Raw genomic sequence first — 22,167 nt, 5'->3', positions numbered from 1 at the left:
CGTTCATCAGTCAATGCTTGTAAAGAATCATACGGTCAAATAGTATTATATAATTCAGCTTACTTTACGATGAATTTTTGACCCTTTATAGTTCTTTATTAAAGCACTTTCGGATATGAATTTAGTTGAACTCGTTTCATCCATAATATTTGGTACTATATCAACTTGGTGTCAATCCTTTTCAAACTGAATGACTGTATTGTAGTTCGTAAGTTGGACAAATTACTCTATAGATTATATTGTAATATATCACGCTACATAAACACATACACGTAACACACATTATCAATTTGCAGTGAAAAAGAACATGCAGTGTTATGTAAAAGAACACAAGATGACCTGAATTTTTTATAAGGGAAAGATATTTTAAAGTAACGCTACGTTTATCTCTCTTTTAGTCGCTACACATTCTCTGTTCATATTAACTTGAAATACTTTTTTGATAAATTGCTACGAATACTTTAAACACAATGAACTTCATACACAATTAAATAGTATGACATAATGTACGAATTACATTTCGATGATATACTTCGTATTTTTACGACTGTTTCGATTCAGACTTTCGCTTACACCTTAATTTATCTTTTATCGAAACCTACGTGTATGCAGTTCGTGCATTCGAAATTAAAGTATATCATGTTTCAAAGCTCCGTCTAAAGCTGTAAAATGACATTGTTTCATTAACCGAGGAAAGTTCACGGGGAATTTTAAAGAGCATTTACAAAAACAAAATTAAAGAGGAGAAAGCCAAATTACACACGACCTCATTAGCGTCATGTCTGTAACGCCGGAGATTTTTTGTAAGAAACTTTTACAGGTGTCAGTAACAAGACGTCATTCAAGTCATCGTAACATATAATATTGTAAATAATTCAACAGAGATCATATAAATATTTTGAAAGATTAATTATCGAATGTCCTTATACTTGTTCTACTTGGCAACAGAGTTGCTAAGTGAAGGTCTCTCATTCTCCAGAGACGTTTTTAAAGCGTTGCATGCAAAATGATTATATGCCATGATGTTGTTTTCAAACTTACCGGTATCTGTACAAATGTACCATTGTTTAGTTGAGGATACGAATACAGTGGCACTACGGGGACCGAACCATTCTTTAAAAAGATTGGACCTTGAATGGGTGTGACGTGAGCGTCCCTTGGTATCTCTGGGTCTTTGTCGTCGTAGTAATCGTCGAAGTCGTCATCATAGTCTAAAACAGCGTGAATCGAAGTTTTTGTACCAGGTCCACTTTCACCGTTAACTCTCGTATACCTTTAACAAAATAAACAAAAATTGAACAACAAAATACTTGGCACTTTCATCGGATTATAATTATAAATTACGATATAAGAAGTAAATTTGATGTGCAATTTTAACACATTAGCGGGTTCGACGAACCTTTCAGAGATTCTTATGATATATATATATCTATATATGTGTGTGTGTATATGAAAAAATATTACGTAAGCGAGAAAAGTTATTGAGTTGTATACGAAATAAAATATAAGAAAATGTAAAAGTATGAAAAGAAGCGTGAAAATTACAAAAGAATGCAAGCTTAATGTCGGTAAAAAAGATTAAAAGGATAGCAGGAATGCGTACTTTCCGCGTTTACCGAGTTGAAAAAAGGGACTATAAATGACGTCCTTTTACGATAATTGTTATTAAGTTTGACAAAAAATTGTGCTCCATATTTAATAATACATATCTGGAGTAACGCAGGATGAAAGAAGCTATATCGTATGTACGGATCGATGACATAATTGACCGGACGAGGGAACGACAGTGACGGGCGAGCACACGAGTCAGATATTCGTCAGAAATTCATTAGGAATGCATGGCAAGCAACAAGAGAGCATTCAGCTGATCGTTACATAAATAATTACGAGAGCAATTAAGGTTGCTATACGAAATGCTTTCGCTGGTTCGGCAACAAACGATGCTTTAAAACGAAAATATTGGTGTACTCCGCTACATAGCACATTGAGTTTAATTACACGTATTGCCATCTAATTAATTGACGGAAAAATATGAAATTCAAAAGAACGGAATTATACGTCACCGTGTAATATAATCGATTTAATTAATTTTCTTTTAATTATGATTCCCTTAACGTACACCGAAATTTCTACATTTTCGTTAAATTAAAATTCCATCAACTGGCGACCGCGTGTTCACACTACTTTTTCCCCTTTTTGTTTCGAAATTTAAGAAATCGTTGACCACATACACTCACACCGACAACGAAGAGTGTAGATAATAACTGAATAACGGTAAAGTTAAACGAAAAATCACCAAATACAAGAGATTACAATTAAATCGATTAAACGAAATGTATATAATAAAATATTATGAATCCTGCGAAGTTACCCATTAGGTCTATCAGGATAGCTCTCCTGTTCTGGCATTCTCGATGTTCGAAAATTATCTTGATCCCTCTCTACCGAAACTCGTTGCTGTTGTTGTGACAGCGACGGAGGAGGTCTCATTTGTTGCTGCTGTTGCCGTGGTTGCGTTCTTCGAAAATCTTGATTGTAATTCGCATATCGACTGTCCTGTGTCGATGAAAAAGACGAATCTTCGACGAACGTGTTTGTATTTCTTTGTCGGTTAACGGTCGACTGACGTTGTCTTTGTTGTTGTTGCTGTTGCTGCTGCTGCTGATAAGCAGCAGGCGGTATATACGGTTCGTTTTGGAAAGGTTCTTGGTCATTGAAATTTGGAGCGGGCGCAGGCGGAAGTACGGCATTCAAACGAAGGTTGTTCACTGTCGACTGTCCTCCGTTTTGTCCACCGTAGAAAAATGGAGTAGGCGTTGCCGACTGATACGGCAAGGTAAAGTTGACCAGTGACATTTTTACTTTTATTCTTCAAACAAACAAAGAAACTCTCTCAATCGCTTTGAAACAATCTTCCAGCTCTTATTTAATTCGACAGTTTGTTCGGACTCTTTTTATTTCTGTAACACGTTACCGAAACTGAAAACGCGATTTAAAGTCGAATACGTATATTATTGTTACTTTTTAACAGCTGATGTACGAACACTATAATAGGTATTCATTTATATAGAGTGAGCCATATTTCTATAATACTACGATACTAAAATATTAAACGTTAAAAGTAATGCACAAATGTGCAGAATTTTCGATAATAAAATTATATAATATTTGCAGAAAATCAAATTCGAGAAAGAAGTGTACAAAAATATGATTAAAGTTTCAAGGTCAAAATAATAAAATTATTTATTCAAATGTATATTCAATATATCTTAACTTACCGTAAAATCAGGACGACACTTTAGAAGGAAATACAAAGTCACGTCCTTCGATTGTGAATTTTCAGTTTTACACTTTCAGCTTTGATGATCGTGATTTTGATCGTGTACAAAATCACGTCTCATTACCATAAACTTCATGATCAACCAGGAACGAAGAATTTCGTGATTACTGTTCAAGATCTCAAATGAACTGTACGTTAAATATTTCAGCGATCGATTTCATCGAAATTCAGCTATAATCTTTCCTTAAAAGTGTTATATCACCTTCGAAAAATTCCTTTAAACACGCTTCAATTTCACTGACATTTTTAACGCTATCCTACGTTTTACGAAATCAGACAACATAGTCGATACTTGAAATATAGGTTGATCATTCGCAACTTGATATGTTAAAATTTTTCTAGATAACGCGATTAAGATTATTCGGCGAAGATTAATGGCTTCTTCCTTCCTCTTTTTTCTCACGTGATGTTTGTGTTGCCGCGAGATCGACCTGAAATGACAAAGAAATATCAATATTTGGCGAATGTATCGCTCACCGAAGCGTGAACCATTATCAAGCGTAAGTCCACAATTTTACATGCAGGGAATAAATAAATGTATTGTGTAACATTTCATTGAAAATACCACTGGTAAACGTACACCGGTGATTTCTACCTTTAAATTGTTTAAGGAAAATATAAAGCATAATGGTGAAAAATTGTTTCAAGCGTAAGAAAGATTGAAATACAGGATGATCATTAGCGAAGGACAAGAAAACGGAATGGTCATGGAAATCAAGCTGGATGGAAAAATATAACAATTTCGTAACAGAATGTCGTATAGTACCATAATAATTTGATTTTTTATGAAAAATATTATAAATGTCAATTATGGAAATATGTAGGTTAACGATACAAAGAATTACTTATTTGCCTTGCTCACGATGATTTATTAGACATGCCACTTTAACGACAGTGACAAAATTATGCTATAACAAAAGCTATAAAAATTATATTTTTCGAACAACTTTTTAGAATTCACTCAAAGAAATCGGTTGCATACAAATATGTGTATTTTGCACGTATTACAAAGTCGTCTTTAATTAATTAATATCAATAATATTCTTTCATTGCGTGTGTTAATAATTTGTAAAGAATTAGTAAAGAAAGAGGAATATTTATATATTGATAGAAAATATGCAAGATAGAAATAAAATGATACCTAATAATAGCGATTATTAATGTTTTCTTAGTTGTTACTATACGACAAAGAAATTTAATATACAGGGTGGTTGGTAACTGGTGATACAAGCGGAAAGAGGGTGATTCTACGCGAAAAAAGAAGTCGAAAATATACAATAAAATTTTTTTTTTTTAATTTTTCCATCGAGACAACGATCTACAGTGAGATCCGTAATAATGTACCGTACGCGTACCGAGCAAAAATTCAAAATTGATTTTCTCGAAAACAAAGCCTCAAACGAAAAATTTTTATTCTATATTTTCGACTTCTTTTTTCGCGTAGAATCACCCCCTTTCCGCTTGTACCACCAGTTACTAACCACCCTGTATATACGTATAATATAATATATTATAATTAATATTTAATACATAGTATAAACAGGATATATACTGTTTTCAATAGATATTTTATTACATATAATATTTTATAGATATTACACAATATAATATAATATAATAATATAATATAATGGGTATTTTAATATATCCAAATTTTTAATATATCATAATCATAATTTTCAAATATCGACGTATCACGATCTTAAATTAGCATATACCGCGGTAGAAACAACTCAAAGTACTCAAATTACCTGAGGTGAGACCTATCTAATGAATAGGTTACGCAGCGTTACTCATAATACGACAAGTCTCAAAAGACAATGTAGTCATGGATATTGAGTACAAACCGCGTGCCTTTCTAATTGGCTTGCAATTGACGACATTGTGTTTTGAAGTATCTAGACTTTTAATAATTTAGACTATTTCTTCGAAGGAAATAACGTTGCTACAAACGTCATTGCGTGAAGCATTTGAGAAATTTGAGTAATTACAAGTTTAATTCCAAACTGTAAATTTCGTAGAGAATACACAAACATACGCGATCTTTTATCCCGTTAATCCAAATATAGAGTAGAATTAAAATATTATTTTAATCGATAATCAATTATACGTAAATTATGGCATGGTAAATACACAGATGCTGATCCAAGATAATGTCAGTGTTAGTACCTCTATATATCTTAATAACATTATATATTAAATATAACTTTAGCGAAATATAAAATAGAAATAATATATCATTGGAATAAAAATAATCGCTAATGACCATAGTAGCTGATGCGACTTTAAGTAAAATAAATAACTGTATAGCGATGATACTTGTCGAGAAGTAACGTGATGAGACAAATGATATTTATGACGTACAATTAGCAGTATCAATTTATAAAACCTCAATGTCCTAATCTGATAATAATACGTCATATCACGACGTTGGAATTACGTCAATACACCTATCCATAATAACAAGTCACTTTCATTCCCTTCCATTAATCACGATTTATGGTTCAATGGACAAGAGAGTGAGTCTACGCGAAAACAAGTCGAAATAAGTCGAAAATGTGGGATACGATTTTCTTATGAAACGCTTCGTCCTTGAGAAAATTGAGTTTGAGAATTTGTTAAGTGTGTACATGTACGTAAATTTGGTTAATATCCAACTGCATGTATAATGTGTAAATAATCAATAGATAGAAAATAAATCACATTTTTTCTTTCAAGATCTCGTTTACGAATAAATGAAGTTTGATCGTGTCTAGATAAGAATTAAATCTCTTAGTCTCTTCTTTTCTAATTCCATTTTCTCAAAAATGGAGTTTCGAGCAAATATCTGGTCGCCCACTTCTGCGTGATATACATATTGAATATATATATTAAACAGTACCGAGAAAATTTATTTCAAGGTAATCGAACGAGTTTCGTGTAATATGGTTAAAAATATGAATATGAATAGGAAATATGTTGTAAATGTAAGATTTTTAATGTTGACATAGTGCACGCGTAAAGTAATAAGAAAAGAGTTACTACAAACCATTACTTAGTAGCGATAAAGAAAATATGTCAATTTTTGATTGAAAATTTCATAAGGGAAATATTAATTATCGAACAATAAAAGAATGCCATAAAAATTAATTTATTAGTTTTTAATATTTCTATTAGGAACTTCAAGTGCATTCACTTTAATTGACTTACTTGACATTTACTTTACTTTCGCGTTGCATGAAATAATGTCATAAAAATTAATTGATATATATATATATATATATATATATATATATATAATATTTATATTCAGAACTTCAAGTGTATTTACTTTAATCGACTTGCTTGACATTTACTTTACTTTCGCGTTATATTTACTTGATCCCATACGCAACATCAGTCGCTTTATTTTATTATACGAGACATAAAACCATACTTCGTAAGCAGGATCGTAGCATTTTAAGCTAGGCTATCTAAGTTCATGGAAACTTAAAAACACGTTCACCTATTTGCTTCTGAAAATATCTCGACAATTTGTTTTTAACATTCGGAGAACTACGATTGTATCCTTGATTCTAAGACCCTCCTTATTCTACTTGAACAGACATTCGCTAAAATTATGTCATTGAACGATATCATTGCAAATAAAAATTTCCTGCCAACGTTTTTTCTCGCAATAAATTTTACATAAATCTGATTTCGCTTTACTTATACTTTTTCATTTGAATTGTTTAACGCGTTTTATCTTATAAACTGTGTTTTTTTTTTTATAAACATGTGTACTTACATACATATGTTACACCTTTCCAGTAATGTACCCAGTAATGTATAAATAATGATAACGATTATATGTATATATTAACTTGTTTACTATAATAATATACGTAAATAAAATATAAATTATAAGTTATGTTATATTTATAGTTCACTCAGGAAACGTATGTTTATTGCACTTCGTGATATCTATATATAATAAAATGAATTATTTACGAATACATAAATGTTCATATACTATATATATTTATATGCACGGTATATAAAAAAGATAAATTTCATTTATATAAGGTAATACAATTTTTTACATCATATTTCATTCATTTATGGAAAGCATCTTAACATTAAAATAACCACATTATACGTTATAATGTAAGGCACATATATATTACACATATTAGCACAAAATTTAAAAATTACATTTACTGTACAATTAAATATATTATTTACCAGATATATATGTATTCGCTAAAGTTATATAACAAGTTCTTACAACAAAAAAAAAAAAGAAAAGAAAAGAAAAATGGCTAAAGACAAAACATTAAAGCGCGTGTTCATAATTTACAAATGTTGCTAACGATGAATTAAAAGAGTAATCGAGGCAAGTAGTAGATGCAATAAACGCACGAACGATAAATCTGAAATGTACTTTCAAAGCACGTGTTTTATTTGAAATAATCTTAACTAGCCGTGAAAATGAATAAAATGCGATGATAACATTTGTATATCCGTTTAAAAATATATATGTATACTTCAAATGACAGTCAGTGTCGTCTAATATCTTTATGAAAGAAAATTATGCGAACGCGTCGGCGTATGCGTGGCCACGCAATTGTTCATACGAGAATGGGATTCGCGCGCGTGTACCACGTGTCTTCCGAAGATGCCTGTGAGATGCGAAAGCGATAATGACTCCGTTGATTTACCGGAGAACCGATAAAATTCGACCATAGTCGAACAAGTTTGACCGTCCGTCACTTTCGCTCATCGAATCGCTTTCTTCGAAATCGAGTATGTAAACTGTGCTTTCACCTAAAAATAAATCGTGCTCCCACTGTCCGGTTTGTTAAAACGGATAGCTTTGCTTTCCTTTTCGTTCTTATACACTTATTAAATTCAACCTATCAATTTCATTATCGTTTTCAAGGTACTATTCTCTTTTATTGTGTTAGCGATTAATTAAATAAAAGACACTAGTATGGTACATCCTCTGTTAATGATAGTTTCCGATGTGATTACAAAAATGCTAGTTTTTTCGAGGCGAAATGCTTTTGGGCTGTTGCTAATCTGAAATATTCGATGATTCAAGGGTATACGAGTTAGTCTGGAACGTGGATTAGAACCTGTTCACGATGTCTGTAAATATTTCTCGTTAACTTGCTTCGTATTAGAAACGAGGGGTTCGCAGGATAAACGTATAAGATACGTATGATAAAATTTGTAATTCGTGAGAACAGTGAGTGAAATTGAACTTTAACTCTTTGTTTCTTTCTGTTGAACTTAAAGTTGAACAGAAACATATGTATGCTCCTACATGTTGAGATGCAGTACCTTGACATACGTGGCCGTAGAGACATAAAAGTGCGTGAGAAATTTTTCTAAATAAACAGAAATATCGAGCATCGCTTCGAGTATGTCTCGTTTTCACATCGAGCACCTGGAATACCGCTACATTATGAGGTTAATTCGACGCTAAAAATTATGTTTACCCAACATATCGATTATCTTATTCGGCACTGTCGAAGAAGCTTTTTAATCGTAAGTGGCACATCGACATCACCGAGATACATTGTTACGAAAAATTCGACGGTCAACTTACCGGATTCAGTGATGCGTTTTAGATTCTCGTGGAGCTCGACAAACTTAAAACGGAAACACGGCCAACACGTATCGAAACAAAAATCTCATCCGTTGCTTTCACTTTTGGTAATCGATCGATTTTCGGGCGAAAAGCAGGAGCTGAAAGCGAACGAGAGAGAAACGAAAAACGGAAGTACGCGACACGGTAAAACGCGATTGATTAACCGGTGGAATCGGGCAGGAAGAAATCCGTGGAAATGCATTCGCAGAGGACGAAACACGTGCTTGCTCGTGCGCGAAACACGAGCAGCTCGTCGAAATCGCCGAGAGGCGTGCGTGACACCGCGCGAAACGCTACGTTGGCGAGCGACAACTGAAAGAGAAGCGTTTTAACTTTAACCAACTCTACAGAGAATGGGGATAAAGAGAGGTGTCCCTCGATCATGAAGAGTAGCGCAGCCTGTAAGTTCTCTCTCACTTTCCGTTCCTTGATGTCCCTCTCTTCTGTCTCGTTGCTCCCTACCTTCGATTTCGATCGTTGCTTCACCTTCTCGCAGGAAGATCGTTTAATAGAGCATCTGTTTGTTTTCTTTCTCATCGTTTTCTATAAATTCGTCGATGTTCAAAAACGATTACTTTCTTTTTAGTCCGCGCAGTTCAGCCGCATGTACTATATAGGCATTCATATATACTTTGCATATCAATGCTATGTGCATTCAAATATCAAATCTAAAAAGCAAAGCAAATTTTTCGCTCTTCTACTTTTATTTTCTATTCCGTGATACTAATCTTTCGCATCTCATGAAATCACTTTTAGCATTTCGTATCGACTATATCTTTCTTCCTTTATCTTTTATATTTTATATTTCTAATCAGCAAATTTTACTCTTTACGTTTTCTCTTATCTCTGCCTGCAGATCGTTCATCATTTATTCGTTAAGGGTCGAGTTGGATAGAGAGAAAGAAGAAGAGAATTTCTCACAAAAGGAACGTTTTCTTACGTACTATCCGCGTTCTTGTTCTTGCAGCATAAATAAAGCATTCGAATCAGGGCCGTAAACGCGGCGCGACGAGACGGTTAAACGTAATCGGCCTGTTTAAACTGTTTAAAGGCATCGTTTCCTTTCCCATTATATATATGTATAACGACTCTCTTACTTGCATCTAATCTCGCAATTCGGTCTCACGGATCGTTGCAGCTACGCAACACGAGCAAAGATTCACGCCGTTCGACGTTCGGGCGCCAGATGAAGACGAAAAAGAAGAAAGAAAGCCAGAGGGGAAGGAAGGTATCACGAGGTTGAACTGTATGGCAACGAGCAGTTATTACAACCCTATCACGCGTCTACCATCGTTTCAACCGTCTTTTTTCATTCGCGTGTTTCTTCTCTATCGAGGGACATTTTTATCGCATTCTCGAGGTGCCTTCTCCTCTCGAATCCTTTAGATGCATCGCGCTCCAGAACCTTTCATTTCTTTGCACATAGAACGGTATAACTGTATCGGAATCTGCAACGGGCCCACCTACGTTCACCTTCTGTGTTCCGAGATACTGTACGTGTCTATCCACGGATGCTAAATGCTCGTCCCTAGTTTCAAAGAACGCGTTCCATTATTTGCGGTTTCTAACTTGAACAGGTAATGCGAATACATGTTCAAGGAAATGTACATATCTTCGGTTTCAGTCGTCTCAAGGCTCTTTCTTTCCATGGTATTTCCGCTCAGTTGCAATGGATACAGGTAGCTCGAAAGGGAATTATCAATAATAATTAATGCCGTAGAATCTTCCCTAGAATATATCTTTTATTCTATTTTTTTGTGAAGTAACGTTTCAATGATCAAATTATTAGCGTTTAAAAATTTGGAATCACTTCGAATATATTTAAGGTTTATGGAGAACAAAAATAACGTAGTTCGATATTAGTTGTTCTTAATGCATTTAGTATAGACTATCCGCGAATTAGGTAGTTAATTTCACGTAGTATATTTGGAATTTTTAGCTACATAAAAGATTAAATGTGAGAACGGAGACAATCAATACTGTACCAAGAATCGAAATTCTGAGAACATTTTTGGCAAATATAAAGTAATAATCGTAATCTATCCTCTTTGCTATGGTGGATAATAATTTAGAATATGTAAAAACTCAAGCATCTATTCGTCTGTTTTTTATTTAAAAACTCAGGTTCACTTTTTATTAAACAAGCAATCACGAATTTTTAAGCGATAATTTAATATCTTTGATGGAATTAGGATACCTGCTAACTTCTACAGAATTTTTGGAAAATCTATTGCAATTTTTTCCCAAAAGAATACACCGAATCCCTTCGTATATTCCATTGAGAAATCGAAGTTGTAAATCTTACTAGGAAAATCAATACATTTGCGACCAAGTGTTTTTAAACGACGCTATTTCATTCTTTTAGCCGAAGCAGAAATAATGAAACGTATTTAAAACACGAAAGTAAACGTAATAAGGAACAATTTTAAGTACAAATATGAATTATTCAAGCATAAACAACGTATGTATTCTGTCATGTCTATTAAATGCAAATTTAATAGAATAAAATAAAATAGATTCCTAAGAGGCGGAGGGAGGAGGAGGCAAATAAAAATCGAGCAATTCATTCGCGTGGCAAATATGGACAGGAAATATCCTCAGCGAAAGTCATTAAGGAAAATTACGATCAGCTAACCGAAGCTTTAACCTTTTTCGTATCTTTTACATTTTATTCGCAAAGACTTTCTTAATACAGATGCGTATTTCTTACCTTCAAAAATTAAAAATACATTTTTATTCCGCAGAATTCTGAAGTGGCAATATTTATATGACTTATTCTCAGAATCAATTGACAAATGTTTGTTCATCCGTGTAAAAGCGTTCTGTGTAATGCTTATATTGTGAAATCGTTTGTGCATGATTATTCTCTGTTCTCTTACTGTGATAAGTAAGCCGTATACGAGCAACGACAGCGTTAGATGTACAGCAATAATAGCAGGAGAAAATAAAATTCTTTATGCGAAAGAACATGAAACGTAAGGAGTGACATAAAAATACGATTTTAATAGATTTGTTATTCGTTTGAGAAAGTTCCGATTCGATACAAACAGATATAATGATTCATGTAGTTACAATGAAACAAATCTGCAGAATGATTTTCCTACTTGTCACTTTACACACGCAAAAAGAATTTTACGATACCTACTATTTATTTACGATACATCTTTACTTAAGTATAATGTCATTCGTATAAATTATTTGGAAACTACAATAATTACGTGACACAAGTGCTTCGCGCTATTTAAATACAGAAGTGGTTTAAGTTAATGCAGTTAATAAGTACTTTCAAAATTGAATTAAGGAGTACAACGCTGTTGTTTTCATCGCACAGTGTGCAAAGAGTTCTGTGTAAAGAAAATGCGGTTTAATAAAAATTTGTCGTCATGTTATAGAATTATATAACGAGCACTAAACACCTATATGATAAGCCTTATGTTAAAAATTTGTTTCATTTCTTATTCTTTTCACTCCAGAAGATTGAATTTACATTGACGAGGTTCAAATTGCTATTTTACAAGGAATCAACGCTGTGGAGCATGTAGCACAATTTTCTGGAAATTAACCATTTTCACTAGGAAACATCGAACAATATGCAATTTATCGCACGAATTTGCACAAAGAAACACTGTCAAATTGATTTGTCGAAATTTATGCCGTTTCTACGAAGTACGTGCCAATGGCGTTCCGTTTCTCTTGGAATATGTACATTTCATATCGAACAACTGATTACTTAAAGCAACGTAAATGTCTCGTTAATCGTTGCTTATACAGATCCCACAGTTACCACTTTGATCATAATTTCCGCATTGAACATTTATTTGTTGCTGGTGCCTGAACCAAGTTACTTAATAAGTAAATAGAAGACTGAAGAATCGTACATGATAGATTTCCTCGGTTTCTCTTTCGCTTTCGTCATGAGGCAATCGTAATCTTGACATCCTTAAAAGCTAATGATTCGCGTCGGTATTTTTCGTATTTCGTCGTAATTTCAGAAATTATATTTTCAAACGTATACCTGAGGCCCGTGTTCTAAATATTTCGCGTCAGTAAGATTTTATTTCCGAGAAAGTAAAGTCTTTACTTTGATTCGTTGCTTTATAGAACTAAAAAAGTAAAAGGAAGAAGCAAGAACACGCTTAATCTAATCAAAATTTCGAACAACGAGTTACAAATGATTAAGCTGCGGATGTTCGTGCAAATTTTATATGTCCAAATATGTGAAACGTATACGAAATTGACGTAAAATTAAACGTGCCAAAGATATGTGAAAATATATTAGAAAATATATTGGAAATAGTACGATATAACCCTTTTCAAATTGCTAGATTACGTCTTATGAAATTTAGCGTGGAACTTTTTATTGTATAGCGTTGATCTATTTTCGGTATATTATACGTTGCTACTACACACATACTCGTATGAATCTTTAAACAATATAATTTGCGCATATTAACTTTTGTCAAATTGAAATTAGAGATATCAAAATTGAAAATAGAGATACAAGTCTCGACTCGTTTTATCGGATTTTTACAGTGACAGTAGTTCCTGAGATACGACTTCGGCCTTGCTATCTTTTAGATACATCTCACACGTACGTATGGTACAATCACTTCGTGAAATTGAATGTACGATAGGAAGAACTTATGTTACTATTTAGCAAGCTATAAACGGATATAAAAGAACACAGGCTAATGCGAACGATTTTCGAAGGTAATGATCAGTATAATCATTGCAAATAATTGTAAAAACATACGATCGTATATATCGCTTTTGCCCGATAATTTTTACATTCGGTTGTTCGTTTCATATTTTTTAAGAATTTATTAAAAATATCGCCTTTACTAAAATTGTAACTAAATCGTAGCAGAACATTTTTATGAAAATAATTTTGATCGCGTTATAAGTACTGTATTAACAAGGGGATTTTTCGTTACGTACATCTTAAATAGGTATTTTCTCTATTCGTTGCATATTTTGTCGATACTAGCTGGCAATAATGATATGCAAATAGGGTTGTGATAAATTATAGATCGTATTACACGCATTAACTTAGAATTACGTAAAGAAATAGTAATATTGAAAGACCAGGATATGATCTGGAATAAATCGGTATAATTAATGAGTTTCAGAAACCCATATTGACAAACCAATCAGCCTTATAACTGCTACCTCTGGTTTTGTTTCGAGGAATGTAATGACCTGTTTCACCAAGTAATCGATTTCATCGTCGCGTACGCTGCCAAAGAAAGCCCGATAAAAATCGACTTCGATCAACGACCAAACAATTTCCTGTCAATTTCTGCTCCACCCACTCTACAAGGACTTCTTTTGCCTTAGGCGTATTTATTGCAGGAAGCTATAAGCATACAAGCGTAAAAAATACTGGTCACGAATCTTAGTCCATTGTATATTACTATATTAATCAGGTAGATATTTTTAATAACTCGACATGACTTTTACGAGTTTCTTTGGGTGGTAAATAAAATGAGATGAGTATCTTGAATTTTATTCCACAGATCTATTTAATTCATACGGTATAAATACTTAAAAGCTACCTAATGTTTCAGATTTAATAATATACCTATCATGTGAGTGTTTGTACATACGAGTATTAATTTGCCAATTGATCACAACTAATTTGAATAATATAACTGTTTTTCGAATTTCTGTTATTTTTATCTAAGGACACCTTAAGCTTTAACGATAACAATAATAAACATTTATTACGAGTTTTTGCGTATAATATAAAACATAGATTTTTCTATCGCGTCGTATCAATTTAGAAGTTATATACTACAATATAAAATGTACAGGATCCGAGCGATTAACACGTACAAGCAGACATAAAGTGATCCCCTATGAAAAAATAAAAATACAATTTTCGGGTATCAGTTTTCAGGAAAATCGATTTTGAAAATTCATCAAATATGCGAGCAAGAGACAAGTTCTTTAATCGAACATGTTCAGACTTTGTTTCCTTCGAAACGAAGCTTCGAGCAAATTTTTATCCTACATTTTCCGCTTATTGTCGCACGTGAAATAAAGTCCCATCGATTGTCAAAATTCCTATCTTTACTTGGGAATTAGACGATCACAATCACGTATACTTGACAAGATTCGAAACTCATTTGTCATTTGCTAAAATGAAACCCCAACGCAATTTTATTTTTATTTCAACTCACAGAATCGCCTTCACTTTATTTGTATCAGGAAATTTAAACCACCCTGTATATACCTACTTATTTCCGTTGTAGCAATTTGCTCATAATCATCTATATATACTATATTTGAAAACGTATACAGGTCGGTAATTTCAATGTTAAAAAGCGTACGAATCATAAAAAAATTCGTACAAAATACCTCGCATTTATTTGATATAGCGGAGTATCGGTTACACGGAGTTCCGTATTATTCGAGATACTTCGAACTTCAGCATAACTTCACTTTCTCCGAAATTTCAACTCGAGGAATACGAAAGTGTACATATGTATCGTGAAAGCAGTCAAACCTTTAACCGATCAAATAATTAATTAGACTTAAATACGTGTACAACGTTACATCATCAAAATCTTTCCTATGATTTTATTATACAATTTACGAACACTGACAGACTTTTCCGTATTATCCGAGTTTTCGATTATCCGAAGTATGCCCGATTGATCGAGGTTCTACCGTATCTCAAGATGTTTTAAATCAACAATTTTTTCAGAATATACGACCGTAATGTTCGAAAAATATTTCGTGATGACAAAGAGTTACACTTAGACTTTTATCTCCCTTTTATTTTACGATTTATAGAACCGTGAAAGTTTTATTTCAACATAAAGACCTCAAATAATTGCAGTATTGATCGAGATTGAGATTAGCAATGCCAGCAGTAGTAGACCATTCTGATTGCAATCGTTTGCCCCTAACTTTGATCTTAGATACTAAGCATCAGATAAATATAGTTTCTCCAAGTAATTACAAACTATGGTAATTTGTCTTTTATAGACGACTGAAATAATTGCATGATAATGATCAACCACCGAATATGGTAAATCTACGATTCGATGTGATTTTACGCGGCAGTTATCGAACCTATTATTCAGAATATTGCGGTAAACGAGAGTTCAGTGTCACTGACTTTGATCATTTTAACGTCGCAAACATCTGACGATAAGAAAAGATAAGTTGCGAAAATTTACACGATTAGTATCTTAAAAATTCTGAAACGGTAACAATACTATAATAAAATAGGATCGTAAATGCGGTACGCGTAAAATGCATCGAAAACGTCAGAACCAGGAACGTGCATGCCGCGTGAACCGACACACGCCAGTGAACCCGAAGAAAAGACTGACAATGAAAGGGGGTCAGATGTATGGTATAGGCGCAATACAGAATAATTTTGCACTGTTTACTCTTTAACTTCCTATTATCGATTCGATGAGAATTGAATCATATTTATAACTGCAAGAGAATGTTTAAGATAATATCAAAGGAGAAATAGAAGATTCGAGTGAGCGCCGTAAAATCGAATAAATCGGTAATTAATTTCATAAATATTAAAACTCTGTTCGACGTCTATCACAATGTTTTATCAAAATCATATTTGAACAATTGTACAATTCGTCGCAGAATTTGACATGCTGTGTATGTAATTTACGGGGTAAAATAATGCTATGAATCATTCAAAAAGATATTAACGTCAGTCAGTGTGAATACCAATCATTTCCTCTCTTATGTAATTCATTTAGTATTATAATTATATAAAGTTTCGATCATGAGAAACCGAGTAGTATAAGCAAACCACAGATCTGCATTGGCACAAATGTGGTCCTTCGACGAGAAATTCGATTACAGGTATATTTGTGTTTTATGTTATACGGGATACGTCCTCGGATAAGACTCGTATACTGTAACAAAGCATTGAATTTAATATAACTTAGGTACTCTTTAACGTCTATTAATAACGCTAAACTTTCACAGGTATTTTTAGAGGCTGTATAGCTATCATAATAGTTTATGTGCGCAATAAGAAATTAGTCAGTGGTCCAACGTTAAGAGCAAATTGCCAGAGGAAAGGACACGTACCGTTACATACGATGGTAACCCCGTAGAAAAACCTGAAAGCGGACCAGATGCCTGCTGCGCAAAGGCCCGTGATAGGTATATGCACCTCGCTCGGTTCCTTGTGCAATCAACAATGAACAACTTGCAAACGATTGCAATATAACGTAGTACGAGGGACACGTGCAAACACCTTTCCTTACCCTTGGAAGAAGGAAGCCTCTGAACGAGATCGAGAATTATTGCGACCACTTTCCATTACGTACAACGCAGATATGTAGTGACGGGTAAAATTCTGGAAATCTACATAAATATTACGAAATTCTATTACGTGGGAATAAAACTTTTATACATTTTTTTCCTCTTATTCTCTGCAATTTCTCTTATTCGACATTTTAAATAATTTTAATAGCAAAAACAATTATCTATAATATCTTAAAAATCTATCAGCGGAAGTTGGCATTTGTTATATCTCAAATACTATACAATATAATAATACTATTTCAATTTCATATTTTTCTTACTTCGTTTGCATGTTGATTAATTTTACTTATACAACAACGTGAAATAGTGTAAGCAGTACTTGTCGTTTCCTTTTTGTTCATTTGGCTTTAGATGTTTCTTTAGATTTTACTTGTGTTACTCATGTTATCACCTATTTACGAATTCCAAAACGTTTACGAAACATGAAACTATTCTAAAAGGTAGTGAAACTATGAAATAGTACGAAAATTCGAAACATCTTATCAACGAATAATTGGAAATTTAAATTTCAATTTGTTTACTGATTTTTTCAAATTTTTAAATATTTTATGATGATTTTATTTTTCATGAAATTTCATATCCTACCAAATGTTTCTTACTTATTTTTATTATTTATATCTTTTTAATTTCTACTATTTTAATAACACTAAATACTTAATAATACTAAAAGTAGCAAAGATGGTACGAGTGTGTATTGTTTAAAATCTTAGAATGGACGCGATATAATGAAAAATAAATTCTTCAATAAAAAAATAATATTCTTCAATGTTAAACTCGTTTACGAGCATGCATCTCAAAGAATTTCATTTCATTTAAAAAACGTCAAAATTTCTACTTTCTACTTTGCAAAGAAATTTATTCGAAATACACAAGAAACGACTTGGCGCGAGAAAATCTTAAATCTTGCACACAACTCTGTAAGATTTAGATTGAAAAAATATTTATTTTCCTTCTCTATAAATACAGTTACTTCTAAATCTATTGGTATTATACCACCCATACCGAAACTAAAGAATGAAACGAAATATAAAAATATAAAAATAAAATAAATATCAAATGCAATAGATATAGAATTTCACTATATGTGCGAAGCTTAGGAACAGAATTTTTTTTACCTGATATCAACACACAGTGTTTCATAATAAGTGAACAATATTTGAGGGGCAGATTCAGCACCTAAAAACAATAAAGAAAGTTGATATGTCAACATATGTCGTATTTCATCTTGTTTACGATATATAGCGAGTTTTGTGTTCTATCATTTCGTATCTAATTACTTTCACGTAAGAGATGCGCAAGATGACTTCCCTGCGTTTCAATGCATGCGTAGAGACGTCTTTTTTTCCTCGATTTTGTCGAAAGTCTCGTTCAATCTTATGGCAAAGTACACATTTCAACACCTTCGATAGATGTTGAGTATACGATGGATTTCAAGTATTCCCACAAATAAAAATCCAACGAAGCCATACATTGAATGGGGAATCATTTTGAGTGTCTCTCGTGAAGGTAATCAAATACGTCGTAAATATTCTAATATTATATTCAAGGGAGGAAGGAGATTAATATTTTTAATTACGAAGTATATAAATTTAAACATATGTCAATAATTAAGATATTAGATGTTTGACTTGACCAAGAGTAAAATGATATAGCCACAGAGGACATCCATTTAAACGACAAAGTAAAAGATATGCGTGTCGACTCATCGATATCGTATCTTGGATTTTCCCAATTACGTGTCCTATTTTAATACAATTAAATATCGCGTAAAACGTTATAAGTGCAACCGGAACCAGGACCTCATTAAAAGAGAATAAAAAAGAAAGGGTGCGCGCGTGCACGTGGCACGAAGACTAGATTTCGTAATTTCTCGGTTACACATTACACTTGCACGACAAATCCGTGATTCACATCACGGCATGGTTATGCCGCGTAACAGTAGCGATAAACTATTATTCTGTGTCTATAGAATCCAGCATGTCATCGTTCACCGGCTGATTTTAACGAATGCATGCGAGATTCATCTAACTGCGACATAAAACAATAATCGTTTTTCGTACAAAAGAAAGACTCCGATATAATGGAGTATCATATCGTTTCAGTGAACGACTTCTGTTCTAACATGTACAGAGAAATATACGATTGTTCCATCGCCAATTCTTTCGTTTGTTTTTTATTTGTTCGTTAGTAAATCGTTAATTTTTTCTTTTTTTTTTTTGTTTATTTCAGACCGATCGGAATTCGAAGGTGACAAGCATAGGACCAACGCCCACATACTTCAACTATCGTTCCGACCATCGATCATAATGAATTAACAATTCTGACGCAAGAAACTTGTGCTTCTCTTCTGTTATAAATATTAAACGTACGTGTTCCGAAACTATATTTGATTATGGTCAAATACTCTACTATACCCTACTATACATATAGCATTATAGTACATCCGGATCACACGATCAAGAAACGTATAAAAATTGTACTAACATAGATATTACATTTTACAGTAATCGCTATATATACGTTCTTAAGAAATGTACATGAGTCAGAATATAAAATTTGATTACTGACCGGAATGCAAACATTATCGATATCAGAGAAAAGGTGAACGTAGCCTTTCTCCTCGCTTTAATTTCACACTGGCAAGGTACATAACCATTCATGTATGGTATTCTCCAACGTGCATTTATGTTAAATAACGTTTTTAAAAGTAACCTCACTGAAAACATTTATCATATGTGTTACGATTGCGATAAGTCTTCAACATCGTCGCTGATTATGGAATTCTGTCAATACGATAAGTGCAGCCAAAACGATATCTTGCGTAAACATAAGAATTTAACGAAAATGAACATTGTTTGAAGTTAAATAAAGATACTTGGACGATGTTAATAAATTGTCAATGATTTATCTTGCGTTCGTAGAAATATTAAATATTATTTCGTAAAAAGCGATACTACATTAATTTTTGCTAATTACTTATCGAATGCAATTTGAGGGAATTGAAATTACAAATTTCTAGATAACACAAAAGAAGCTTGCTATAGAAACTTAACAATTTAAAGGCTTTATTTAATTTTTTACCATCCACTTATTAAGCATCAAGCGAGTTCAGACATTGTAACTATTGATTCGAATTAGAAATCTCTGTTTATTGCTTTGTAGCAACTTTTGCCTATACAACATATAATTTTGCACCGAGAATTTCCAACAGCTTCTTCAAAATAAACAAATAATCTGAAAGCTGTTTGCAAAGATTCAAATCGTTAATGTAGAAGTAAATAAATTTAGTAGAATAGTAGCAAACGAAAATGTAGATGAAAATAAATGCCAGATTCTCAGTGCAGGAAGGGTTAAACCAATACTCGAATAAAGTATCGTCGTATCTGAGCGCGTCTGACCATGAGAACCACACCCGTAATATGTACTTGAATACCCGTGGTGCCAAGATACACAAGTTCTCTAACCGTGTACCGTACTGTGTAACGTCAGAAACACAATAGCGTTTATCATCATTCGAGTATTAATAACATTGTTTCTGTGATAAAACGAAATATTCATCGTTTTTGCAGATCATTGTCGTTGGTGGTGCACAAAGAGACGAACCTTCTAAAGAGGATCATCTATCTGTGCATCGGCCATCCCGAAACAGTTTCAGTGAACTGCGCGCATAAATTTCGTTTACGAGGCTTTACGTGCGAATTCGCAGTAAGTCCAAGACGGAAATGTCACAACGACCACACCCCAAATGACATTCAGAGTTCGACGCTCTGGACAAATCTTTGCTCAACTATAAATTATTTATGTATCCATATGTGTGTTACAAAATATTTAAATTACTTTTGACTGGAACATGCACACACACACACACAAGCAGACAGCGCTTATTCCTGTTTAAATGATTTGTAATTTAGCTCTGTTCACTTTAGTTCTTAAGACGGCGAAGTTTTATATGACTAATTTATTTTCAGCATGCGATAAATTAAAAAAAATATATAACAATCAGATTTAACTACACATAACAATACATCGATATTAGGACTATTGTAACACCAAAGTGATAGCAGTTGGCCTTCGCTTATGGGGGAGTGATCAACTTTTCTTAAAGTGCTTATAGATGTATATCGATTGTAAAGACATTTACTCTTGCAAAAGCGTCATGATGTATACTAATTGTATTGCAATTTGAACACGATATATTATAGTATGCTTCTTGTAATTTGTGCATTTTGATGTTTCTACTTGCTGCAATAGAAAGCTAATTGTAAGCGAAACTATAAGTAATTTATATTTTTGTATATAGGAAACAAATATTGTTATGTTATTATTTTATATATTTATTGATATCTACGCCTTACCTACTATTTGTTTCGCTTTTATTGTTTTATAATAAAATTAAACTAAAAAAACGTTAATAGAATTATATTTTAGTAAACAACTATATTATACGATAAACTAAGTATTTTATTAGATATTTTGATATATATTCTATTATTTGTAATTGTATTATTTTTATTAAACATAAACCAATAATTGTAAATAAACTTTTCTCACAACAAAAATATTTTATATAAGTATTGATTTGCGAAATATAATTTGTATAACATAGTGTTACGATTATAATTCTTTGCAAAAATTTTAATGATTCAAATTAGTAAACAAAAATTAAATTTTTCTATTTCATAACAGAAATAGAAACAAATTAATTTAACACTTAAAAACAACTGTATATAAATACCGATTAAAAACCTCTATGAAAAAGCTTTGTGTACTTAATATAATTTTCAACGAATATAGATATTCTATTTCAATCGATTTATAGGTAATTAAACTTAAACTTGAAGATAATAATTTTGATGTTTAAATCTTCATGCTTATAATATTTGAAAAAAATAATTTT

General features: G+C 32.6%; 1 protein-coding gene and 1 pseudogene across 1 annotated transcript in view; one reads left to right on the top strand and one right to left on the bottom strand.

Annotated features, from left to right (window-relative positions):
- The window catches only part of LOC126866575 (protein spaetzle 3), a 34,520-nt gene extending 25,243 nt beyond the window's left edge, over positions 1–9,277 (bottom strand). The window contains exons 1-4 of the mRNA XM_050620352.1: positions 8,913–9,277; positions 3,279–3,771; positions 2,372–2,869; positions 1,042–1,273 (exon numbers count right to left, since the gene is read on the bottom strand). Coding sequence (XP_050476309.1) covers positions 1,042–1,273; positions 2,372–2,856 — 717 coding nt within the window. The 5' untranslated portion in view covers positions 2,857–2,869; positions 3,279–3,771; positions 8,913–9,277. The remainder of the gene's footprint in view (positions 1–1,041; positions 1,274–2,371; positions 2,870–3,278; positions 3,772–8,912) is intronic.
- A 6,545-nt stretch (positions 9,278–15,822) lies between these two features.
- Positions 15,823–21,269, top strand: LOC126866807 (uncharacterized; annotated as a pseudogene).
- Positions 21,270–22,167: the final 898 nt, after the last annotated feature.

Source organism: Bombus huntii, chromosome 6 (genome assembly GCF_024542735.1).
Source record: "Bombus huntii isolate Logan2020A chromosome 6, iyBomHunt1.1, whole genome shotgun sequence".
Taxonomy (NCBI): domain Eukaryota; kingdom Metazoa; phylum Arthropoda; class Insecta; order Hymenoptera; family Apidae; genus Bombus; species Bombus huntii.
This window is presented reverse-complemented; position numbering and strand designations above follow the sequence as displayed.